General features: G+C 35.8%; 2 protein-coding genes across 2 annotated transcripts; both read left to right on the top strand.

The window, feature by feature from the left end:
• Positions 1-240: 240 nt before the first annotated feature.
• On the top strand, positions 241-2,465 carry LOC112501489 (GDSL esterase/lipase At3g26430-like). Its single transcript, XM_025105131.1, has 5 exons — positions 241-508; positions 623-829; positions 1,541-1,713; positions 1,803-2,076; positions 2,153-2,465. The coding sequence occupies exons 1-5, from the start codon at positions 241-243 to the stop codon at positions 2,410-2,412; spliced, it is 1,182 nt and encodes a 393-aa protein (XP_024960899.1). The 3' UTR covers positions 2,413-2,465.
• A 973-nt stretch (positions 2,466-3,438) lies between these two features.
• LOC112501496 (chloroplast sensor kinase, chloroplastic) lies at positions 3,439-10,128 on the top strand. Its single transcript, XM_025105138.1, has 9 exons — positions 3,439-3,891; positions 5,300-5,461; positions 5,580-5,876; positions 6,145-6,210; positions 6,297-6,365; positions 6,440-6,532; positions 6,798-7,015; positions 8,269-8,542; positions 9,583-10,128. Exons 1-9 carry the CDS (start codon positions 3,511-3,513, stop codon positions 9,832-9,834), a joined length of 1,812 nt encoding a protein of 603 aa, XP_024960906.1. The 5' UTR covers positions 3,439-3,510; the 3' UTR covers positions 9,835-10,128.
• The last annotated feature ends 689 nt before the right edge of the window (positions 10,129-10,817 follow it).

Here is a 10,817-nt window from a genome sequence, read left to right as displayed (position 1 = left end):
AAGGGTTAAAACTAAAAATATTAAGGGTTAAAATTRAAAAATAAAATAAACTTATTATAATGTATTTTAGTGTTTTAGTAGGAGGGGGTATGGAAAATATAGGGTCAAATAAATAGCAAGGGAGTGGGGTTAGAAAATCCCACCCCGCGTTTTGTTTTATTCGGTGCGTACAAACTACAAAGACAGGTGCAGTTCCCAACCCCATTACCAGATTCATTCTCTTTTCTCTCACCGGAAACTATGGAGTCTGGTCGCCGGAAAACTCTTGTACCTTCTCTCTTATTCTTACTAATACTAATCATTTCATTATCAAATCAATCCTTGATTCTGAACGCCACTATTATTACCAAATGTCATTTTCCAGCCATTTTCAACTTCGGCGACTCTAACTCCGACACCGGTGGCTTGTCCGCCGCCTTCGGCCAGGCTCCTCCTCCCAATGGGGAGACATTCTTCCATCGTCCGGCCGCTAGGTACTCCGACGGCCGTCTGCTCATCGACTTTATAGGTACAATACAACACCAAAATTATTCTATTTTTAATTGTTTTTTGAAAATAATTATTATTGGGTATGTCAATTTTTAAATAATTTAATGAGTTTTTAAATAATAATGAATTTCAGCACAGAGGGTGGGGTTAGCGTACCTTGGTGCATATTTAGATGCTTTGGGTTCAAATTTCACAGCAGGAGCCAACTTCGCGACTGGTGGTTCGACCATTAGACCTCAAAATACGAGTCGTCATCAAAGTGGGTTGAGTCCCTTTTCTTTAAACGTTCAATCTTATCAATTCAACGATTTCCATCTTAGGACTCAAATTATTCGCAAAGGTAGCACCTCCATCATTCAAATACATAATATATATATATATATATATATACACACACATAATATATATATATATATACACACATAATATATATATATATATATACATAATATATATATATATACATAACCATATATATGGTTGGGTTCACGTGAGATCAGTCCGTTTTTGTGAGACCCTTGAGACCATTTTTTGTAAAGGTAAAAAAAGCCGACCTTCACAGCGTTTTGCTGTGAAGTTTCAAGTGTAAAAAAATGGTCTCACGGGTCTCACGAAAACAAGCTAGTATGTGCATTTCATTCTCATCGGAACCCAACCCCATATAGGAAAGATCAGGCGTAATTTATGGAGGGGGATGAGATTAAAAATGATCAAAAGTCCAAATCCCTTCTTACGTTTCTCATCTTAACTCCTATTCTCACATAATCTTCCGTCTATATAGGAAAGATCAAAAGAGAACATGGTCAAAATAAAAAAGTACACGAGAAGAGCTAAATCATATGTGATTTTGCACTGAAATCACATGTGGTTACAAACAACTTGGCCCGTAACCCTGGCCAGGCATAATCACATGTGATTTTACAAGTGAGTTTAATGTAAAATCGCATGTGATATGTTTGTTCTGATGTTCTCTTATTTAGTTATTTTTCTCGTTGAATTCGTCTCCGTTACATATATGTTCGCATGGTATAATTATTTAATGCCTTCGCAGCGGATGGGGTCTTTAAAGAATTACTTCCAAAAACCGAAGCTTTTTCACATGGTTTATACACATTTGATATTGGCCAAAACGATTTGACGGGCGGTTTGTTACTAAACTTGTCGATCGATCAAGTTAAAGCATCTGTTCCCGATATCCTAGGTCAATTCAAAACTGTCGTTAAAGTAAGGCTTTTCTGTTACAAGTTTTCTTTCATTAAAAAAAATCCGAACATTCGTATTTCTTATTTTTGAGTTTTTATATATCATGATAGGATGTATACGATAAAGAAGGAGGAAGATCCTTTTGGATACACAATACCGGCCCAATTGGATGTCTACCATACGTATTGGAACATCTACCAATTAGGGCCGGACAAATGGACATAAACGGATGTGCTAATCCGTTTAATGAACTGGCCCAGTTCTTTAACCGTAGGTTGAAAGAGCTTGTGGGCCAGCTACGTAAAGAGCTTCCTGAGGCTGCAATCACCTATGTTGATATTTATAAAGCGAGATATGCACTCATTAGTCAAGCAAGCAAGTATGGTACGTATACATACTTGACGACAAGAAACTGTTATATTTCATGCTTTAACAGTTGTACATTTTGTCGCAACTTTAGGCTTCGACCATCCTCTTAGAGCTTGTTGCGGCTATGGTGGAAAGTATAACTATAATACGCACATTGGATGTGGAGGGAAGGTCGAAAACAAAGGGAAAGAGATTTTGGTGGGAAAATCGTGTGAAGATCCTTCAGTTAAGATCATTTGGGATGGAATACATTACACGGAAGCAGCGAATAAATGGGTTTTTGATCGAATTGTGAACGGGTCGTTTTCTGACCCGTCGGTCCCATTACAAATGGCATGCCATAGAAAATGAGACCATAATTGTACGGGCACAACTCCGGTATTATTAAGCTCTTTTTTATTTGACAACCATACGTTAACTTATTTTTTAAGTTTTCTAAAAAAATCTTGTTTAGATAACTATCAACTATTTTTTAGAAAAAAATACATCAAGTAGCGTTTCAATAAGCTACAAGGATTTTGTATAATTATAGCATTTATATATATTTTTTCAATTAATTTTCAAGATGTTCTTTTAAGTCATTTTACGCTGTCATTGAGTTTTTCACCTAGTTTTTATTAAATTCATAAAAAATCAATTTCGTAAGTTGGTAAATTGCTATTTGCAACTACAATGGTGGTGCTTGATTGGTTTGAGTTTGACTCCAAATATCAAAAGTACCAGGAGGTCTCAGGTTCAAATTCAAGGAGGAATAAAAATCCCCTTGTGGCCATGGAAATTCAAATGCGGTGACTTCGGGCTATCTGCAAAGCAAGTGGTCACCCTAGGATTAGTCGGCTCGCATAGCGAGTAAGATATCCAGGTTGATAAAAAAATTGCTATTTGCAAAATTTCGTTTAATTGAGTAGAAAAACAGCTATAAAAATAAACTGGGGAATCCAAAAGGGTTGTTTTTGGACAATTTTATTTTAGAATCGAGTAAATTACGATTTTAGTATATAGGGTTTGTTAATAATTTCGATTTTCATCTCTATGGCTTAATAATTGTGATTTTTAATTCTATGGTTTGTAATTTATTGTTATTTTCATCCATGAACTAATTCATACCTTTAAGTATGGACCAAAATAATGACGAATTATAAACTACATGACCAAAATATTAATGAATTATAAACCATATGACTAAAACAACAATAAATTATAAACCATTAGGACGAAAATAACAATGAATTATAACCCTGTAGGTACCAAAACTGTAATTTCTAAGCATATGGAAGAAAATCGTAATGTTTAACAAACCATAAGGACTTGGAATGCAATTGTAGCATTTTAGGGATCGTTAGCCTCTATCCAAATTGGGAAAATCGCCGACCAAAGCCGCACGAAAAAAGGCAATCACAGAGTCACTCGCTCTCTAGATTCCGGTAGCTTTGCGGTGGTCGGAGAGCAATGATCCTGTCCTCAGTTGCTCCTCAATTTCATCATCATCGGCATCATGATGTTCGTGGACAGGTTGTTTATAGATCAGCCACCACAATCACAGCCGTCCACTGCTGCAACCCTAACAGCGCCGCGGCTCTCCGTCAAGTGAATAGTAGTAATAATAATAACAGTAACACACGAGAAGATGATGTAGTAACGATATCCTCCGCATCCGCCGTTGCTGCCGCTATTCGTAAGGCGTCAACATCTCCGGTGGAATTCGTGCAGAGGATTGAGCAAGACGGGAAGAACAAAGGACTCGTGCTTCCGAGCTCCGATTTTCAGACGCTTTGTGTCGAACAGTTGGATCTCTTTCGTCGTATCGTGGATCCTGACGCACTTTTATCGGTAAATTTATAAGCATATTTATTCATTTGTTAGCAGTCGTGATCTTGTTATATGATCATGTATACACTAGGTGGAATCAAATCTAATTGGTAACAGACTTTAATTTTGAAATTTTATTCAAGTTCTAGATAATTTTTCGGTGTCAATAACAAAACAAGCTGGCTGAAAATGGAGCAGGTTCAAACTTTCATCATCATAACTCAACTTCTAATGACTTGCACTGTTGCAGGAGGTCAAGATCAAATTAGAACTCAGGTTATGAGTCGTAGGGAATGTAGTGAGTTGTTAAGTTGGAACTAAGTTGCTTTAAAGAGCTGATCCAATTAACATCATGGTCTCAAGTTATTAGTACTGTACGATGGATATAAGAAGCATGAAACTCGTTGTGGTATGAGATGTTTTGAACTCCCCTCCTTAACTATCATTCCGAACAAGTTCCCAGTGCATAAATTGATCTGAATAATATTCAAATTGGCTAGAACCATGGTGGGAAGTCATTAGTAGTTTACTACCAAGAGATTGCAATCACCTCCCCCCCCCCCCCCCCTCATTTTTTGTCCCCCGAAAAAAATTATAAATCGATTTGTAAAATTTGTAGTGTTTCATATTTTTTTTAGCGTCACTAGTTGTGATGTAGATTTTGTTTTATCCTAATTAAAGGAAAATCACCTTTTGTTGTTGAGATTGCATATTTGTATGGTAGAGTAGTTTGGTTTTTGATGTGATGGTTTCAATCATCATTTCATCCAAATTGGATTGATTGGAGCCTCCTTGCACTTACTATCTGGCCAGTTTTTACCCTTCATGCAGATAGGATGGCAGATAGGATGGTTCCCTATCCCAAACTCCTTACTTCTGCAATTTTAAATGAGACCTTCAACATCTAGATGGAGGGAACTAGTGGCCTTCGGCCCGACTAATATTAACGGAGTCTTTGGTTGTGAAATTGAGACCAGTCACTAGCAAAATGTGTGTGTGTTATCTTGACCATTGAAAGAACTTTTAGGGGTTGTTTGGTTGGTTTTCCATTAAGTGTTGTATGTATAACGCCGTTAGTGTGGATTAATCTGTATGTATAGATTGTCAAGGTTTTGTTTGGGAGAGTTTTTTCATAAATGGAATGAGTGTGTTTTCTAAGTGGAAGGGCCAGGTTTGGAAAATCTTGGCTTTCTGCATAAAGCTCCCCCTAGAAGCTTACTAAAAAGCCACTTTCTATAGCATTAAGTCACTACCAAACAGTCATATATAGCTGACTGAATAACCTTTGAGTCTCATTAAGCGGCTAACAAACATGCCCTTAGATTGATCTCAATCTTAAATAGCATCTTAGTTACTCTGCATTTGAAGTATCCAACTATAGTGTTAAATGCATAGTTGGTATCGTGATCAATATGCCATGAATCTTTAGGTCTATGTGAGACCAGCTGGCAGTTATGTTATGGACAGACTAGAGCTGCGTAGAGTTACTATCTATCCCGGAAGGAATGTGGCTGATATTGTAATAGTAATCGGCAATTTTAGTATCGCAACAGGGTTAAGGGCTGCAGAAGCTTCTCTTTTGAAACAGGAGGTATGCTTTTTACACTATCTATATGTTACTAGAAAATAGGATGTAGTATTTTTTTATATTTCTTTTGTTTCTGATTATTCTTTGTTCAATTTAGGATAGATATTAATTTAAATTGTAGGCAGAATTTATTCCCGAATCCAGAGCTTTGGTTTTCCCTATGGTGAAGCATCCGTTTGTCGTGGGATTTTTGGTTGCTGAAATTCCAAAATTGGAAATAGCGAAGGAAGAGAATGATGTAAAACAAGGCTCGTCATCCGAGGAATCTTATGCAGTGTATCCATATGCAATCCCGAAATCATGGGAGATCCAAAGTTTTGTAGATAAAACATTGGAAATGCACAACTTTTCTGCTGAACAGAGATTAAATGCTATAAACATATCCCGGTCTGTCGCTATAGCATATGTTATGGACCAGGTAAATGATCAATTTCTTCTCTTGTGTGCTTGTAATCACTGTGGGGTTCTTTGTGGATGTTTTGGTTAAGCTTTACTTCCTTGAATTGTCTTTTTGTTTGTGAGGTGAAGTCGTGGTTTTAACCGATGAGTAGTCAAATATTTTGTAAAATTATATTACTAATATTAACAAGTGTGGGTTATTGCCTAATATCGAAGACCAAGTCAATGAAACCCAATTATCTTGGTTCAAAATAATCTTAGGATGAGTTGTTTATGTTCTTCCACAGAAAGCAATGCTACTTCAGCAATCGTCATGGCAAAACAATATTAGGATGAGTAATTTGGTTGAGCAAGTAAGATTCTTTCCCCTAGTACCACATTTCGGACATAAAAAAAACTTCTTGGACAATGTTAAGATGATCTATCTGTCTATCTGCAGATTCGTGGTCCACTTGCTAGCATTCGTACTTTAAGCAAAATGTTATCAGTAAATATGAAGAAAACTGAGGTGTGTGCCCATATATGTAACTATCCTCCAAGTTTTATATGAAAATAACAGTGTGATTGAATATGTTGTTATAGACTTCATATGATATTGTTGAAGACATAATGGTACTCGGCGATCGTATGAAAGAGACCCTTCAACAACTCCAAGATGCTGTTCATATGACAAAGGTATGCTATTACACTGTTTTTTCTGTAACCATGGGTGTTCGGGTCTGTGCACACCTTGACTAATCCGATGGGCCCCTAAAGTTAACAAGGCAACCCCTCGACTCAAACTGGTAACCTATATGGAGCAAATCCGATGTGATTTAATTCTAGCACTATTTGTGGAACCGTCTTTCAATGTTTATTGGTTTTATCGATTCCTTAATTGTATTTTTTTTTTTTGGCTTGAAATAGAATGAATAGTAACAGTTTCTGATTTATTTTTCAGGCTAATATCGTTCGTTACAATGAAGAGAACCTAATGAAAATAGACGAATCAACTCATGAGTCGGTGAGGTCTCAGTTATCCAATGTGTTCACAAAGGACACTTCTATCGCAAAGGCTCGTGAGTATGGTGGACCATTCTCTCTCTCTTCTAAATCAAATGATCTAGAAATGCCCATGCCACCTCTGGTTCTTGCACCTTCGTCAAATCAGAACATCAGGTATAGTTTCCATCTTTACAATCTTATACTTGGGGCATGTTTGTTAGCAGCTTAATGAGCTTAATAGGACTCACAACTATTCAGCCAGCTATACATGACTGTTTGATAGTGGCTTCATGATATACAAAGTGGCTTATTCATTAAGCTTCTAGGTGGAGCTTTATGCAGAAAGCCAAGTTTTTCTCCAAATCTGCCCTTCCCAATTAAAAAACATGCTCATTCCGTCTATGAAAATCCCCCCAAACAAAAACCTTCATAACCTATACAGACGGATTAATCCACACAGACAACTTTATCAATACAGGACTTATGGAAAATCAACCAAACAACCCCTTACTAGTTATTTACCGGTGGGCTTCAATCATTAAAAACTTATGCTTACCTATAAATCTGAAAATAATATATGTGATTATTAAATAATATATTACCAATAAATGAGCTATAATAATACCAAGAAGATTAATTCTTTTTGTTGTTTTAAGATATAATAATATTAGTACAATCATTATTGTAGAGGAAAGTTCAAATGAGAACCATCAATATTTTCATAACTAGTGTATGCATTGATGCATATACATTATCAAATATATATATACACATATATATTTTCCGGTTAGTATATTCATCAGTGAATATATACTATATATGCTTTGGTGCATATACTCACCAAAATTGATATAGTGCATATGCATCAATACATATACTAGTTCTCATGGTTTTCAAGATATTTATGGTTCTCATTTTAACCTTCCTCCCTTATTGTAACTTTTCAGTTTTAATTTACCTTTTTTCCCTTTAATAGTGATTTCATGACATTAATCCCTTCAGCTTGGTCCATTGGCGAGAAATTGTGACATCTGGTCAGTAGTAAAATATTTTTATAAACTTAGGGCTTGATTGTTAGCTATACATGATTGTTAGGTAGCGACTTCTAGGGGAACTTTATACAGAAAGCTAATTTTTTTTCTTCAGCAAGCTTCTAGGGGAACTTTATACAAAAAGCTATTTTTTTTTTTCTGAACCTGCCCTTCCCAACTAAAAAAACATGCTCATTCCGTCTATGAAAAAATTCTCCCAAACAAAAACCTTCCCAATCTATACAGACAGATTAATTCAGATAGACAGCTTAATCCATACAGGACTTAATGGAAAACCAACCAAACAGCCCCTTAGTATCAAGTTAAATATTGCATTTTTATTTAGAACAATAAGGTAACAAATAAATACTAACATTTGTTTTTTATGTGAAAAAGGCCATGCAATGCTTCAGACATAGTCTCTGATCTGGTGGGTGCACTCGAACCCCTGGCTCATAAGCAGCAACGAGTCATACAAATATGTGAACTTCCTCGATCGTTGGAGGTTGCTGTTGAAGAACCCGCTCTACGTCAGGCTTTAAGCAATTTAATTGAAGGTGCTTTATTGCGTACTAATGTTGGAGGAATGATCGAGATTATGTGCACTGCATCACAGGCAGGTGATGCTCTTATCTTAATCGACGATGATGGGCCTGATATGCACTACATGGTATGTTCATTCTCAACTTGTATTCTGTTCGAAGTTCTCTTATGGTGCATTTGGTACACAGGACATAACATAACACGACAAAGAAACTTGTTATCCCAAGTTTGATACAACAATTATACCGGGACAGAACTAAGTGAAACAAAAATGCATTTTCTGAGTGCGTTTGGTACACTGGATTGGACAAAACAGAATTGGGATCACTGTTTTCCATGTTTGGCAAGACTTTTATGTGGAACAAAGTGGAATAGACATGATTGTTCCACTCCCACCCCATGGAACAAGGCGGAACAGACTTATATTTTACCAATATAACCTCAAAATAAAATACACCTCCCTCTTTACATTTTATTCATTATTTAAAAAAATATCGTATTTTTATGTTCTTTAAACTTTCACTTTACTGTCTATAAAATATTACTTTTATATGGTTTCTATCTTTTGGTTAATTTATGTAAATATTGATAATAAAAAAATAATATAGAAAACGCATAAAATAAGATTTGGAAACAACATAAACTTTTATTTTGGTGTCATTTTAATTGTCTCATGAAAACCTTCTAATGATATATTTTGTTATAAAAATATTTATTTTATTATAATTTAATAAATTACATAAATCAATCAAAAATATATAAAAGATATAAACAACTCATTGAGGTAAATTGGTCATTTTATCTGTTCTGTCATGTTCATTTTTGTCTTACCAAACGTTGAAAAGCTGAAAAGTCTCGACACCGAACATACCCTTTATGCCTCATCAAATTAGGTGAAACAAAAATCGGGAACATGGGACTAGCTTGGTAAATTACTAAAAGTACTCATGTCAAATTAAAACATTTCACAATTCTTTCATCCGCCGACCTCACTTTTTCCCGTATGCGTACCAAACACACTCTTGTAAAATATGAAATTCCATCCTTCTCTTTTTTAGGTGAAGTATAGTTTTCCTTTGCGGGTACCATTAACCAAAGGAGAAAGATGTAATGAAAATTGTGTAATGTAGGACATTTACGATGTTATTAATATATTTACATTTGCAGACGCAGATGCATTCGTTGACACCATTTGGAACTGACCTTTTATCGAAAGGTATGGTGGAAGACAACATGACATGGAACTTTATCGCGGGGTTAACGGTTGCCCGAGAGATATTGGAAACTTACGGTTGTGTACTCAGAGTGATCTCCCCTCGGTTCATCGAGGCGGCACTCGGAGCCGGAGGGACTCGTATAGAAATATGGCTTCCCTCCTCCTCCTCTTCCCCCAAGGATGGCCCTGCTCAGGTGCCGTAGAGATTGGCGCTCAATATGTCAACACGTAAACCGGTAACAAATTAACGTCTTTTAAGCCCAAACATTATATGCATGCATATACATACATATTGCAATATGTATAGATGGTTTGTTTGTTTTGTCCCAATTACCAGAAATAGAAGTGTAAATAGGAAGGTAGGTGAGGTGTATTAATTATATGTGAAGAATCATGGGCATGGGGTTATGGAATCAGTCCATAGTCTTATATTATATCCAACTCCTCTTTAGTTGTTATGTTCCATTTATAACATACATTTTGATGAATTTTGCATGATCTGGAAATTGTATGTAATTTAATCGTTTTCTTATTCTATTAAATATGTATCATTCTCATTTGAACATGAATATATATATATATATATATATATAGAGAGAGAGAGAGAGAGAGAGAGAGAGACTTGGGATCATGTGAAACCAGCCTGTTTTCGTGAGACCGGTGAGACCAACTTTTTACACTTGAAACTTTATAGCAAAATGTTGTGAAGGTAACCTTCACAGTGTTTTTGCTGTGAATGTTCGACTTTTTTAAACCTTCATAGTGTTTTTGCTGTGAAGTTTCAAGTGTAAAAATATGGTCTCACGAAAACAAGCTGGTCTCACGTGAACCCAACCCTATATATATATATATATATATATATAGGAGTACCAAAGGCAAGCACGACATCATTATGAACATAAAGTCCCAAGGTATGGAAACCCAAAAAGAGGCTGGCCCAACTTAAATGAGATATGATAGTTTCTTTATGAGTTGTGGTTTAGGGTGAAATGCCACTCGAACCCAGAGCTAGCTGGTTCTCCCCGAAATGCGTTGAGGCGCAACAGTTGACTGGACATCTAGGAGAAATTAATACAAAGATAAAACACGCTAATCGAATCAAACTATAAAACCCCTTTGTTATTTTTAAAGAAACTATGTAAGGTAAATACTACTAAATAAAAAAAGGAGCAATATATATATATAT

Source organism: Cynara cardunculus, unplaced genomic scaffold (assembly GCF_001531365.2).
Source record: "Cynara cardunculus var. scolymus isolate 2C unplaced genomic scaffold, CcrdV1 Un_Scaffold_192, whole genome shotgun sequence".
In the NCBI taxonomy this organism is placed as follows: domain Eukaryota; kingdom Viridiplantae; phylum Streptophyta; class Magnoliopsida; order Asterales; family Asteraceae; genus Cynara; species Cynara cardunculus.
The sequence above is the reverse complement of the archived record's forward strand: the minus strand, read 5'-3'. Positions and strand labels throughout refer to the sequence as shown.

Excerpts from the sequence above, each read along its gene's own strand:
- LOC112501489 (XM_025105131.1), top strand. The coding sequence starts at position 241 with ATGGAGTCTGGTCGCCGGAAAACTCTTGTACCTTCTCTCTTATTCTTA. Across the intron at positions 509-622 it reads TCTGCTCATCGACTTTATAG|CACAGAGGGTGGGGTTAGCG; the intron begins GTACAATACAAC and ends AATGAATTTCAG. Across the intron at positions 2,077-2,152 it reads TAGTCAAGCAAGCAAGTATG|GCTTCGACCATCCTCTTAGA; the intron begins GTACGTATACAT and ends TCGCAACTTTAG.
- LOC112501496 (XM_025105138.1), top strand. The coding sequence starts at position 3,511 with ATGATCCTGTCCTCAGTTGCTCCTCAATTTCATCATCATCGGCATCAT. Across the intron at positions 6,366-6,439 it reads TAAATATGAAGAAAACTGAG|ACTTCATATGATATTGTTGA; the intron begins GTGTGTGCCCAT and ends ATGTTGTTATAG. Across the intron at positions 6,533-6,797 it reads ATGCTGTTCATATGACAAAG|GCTAATATCGTTCGTTACAA; the intron begins GTATGCTATTAC and ends TTTATTTTTCAG.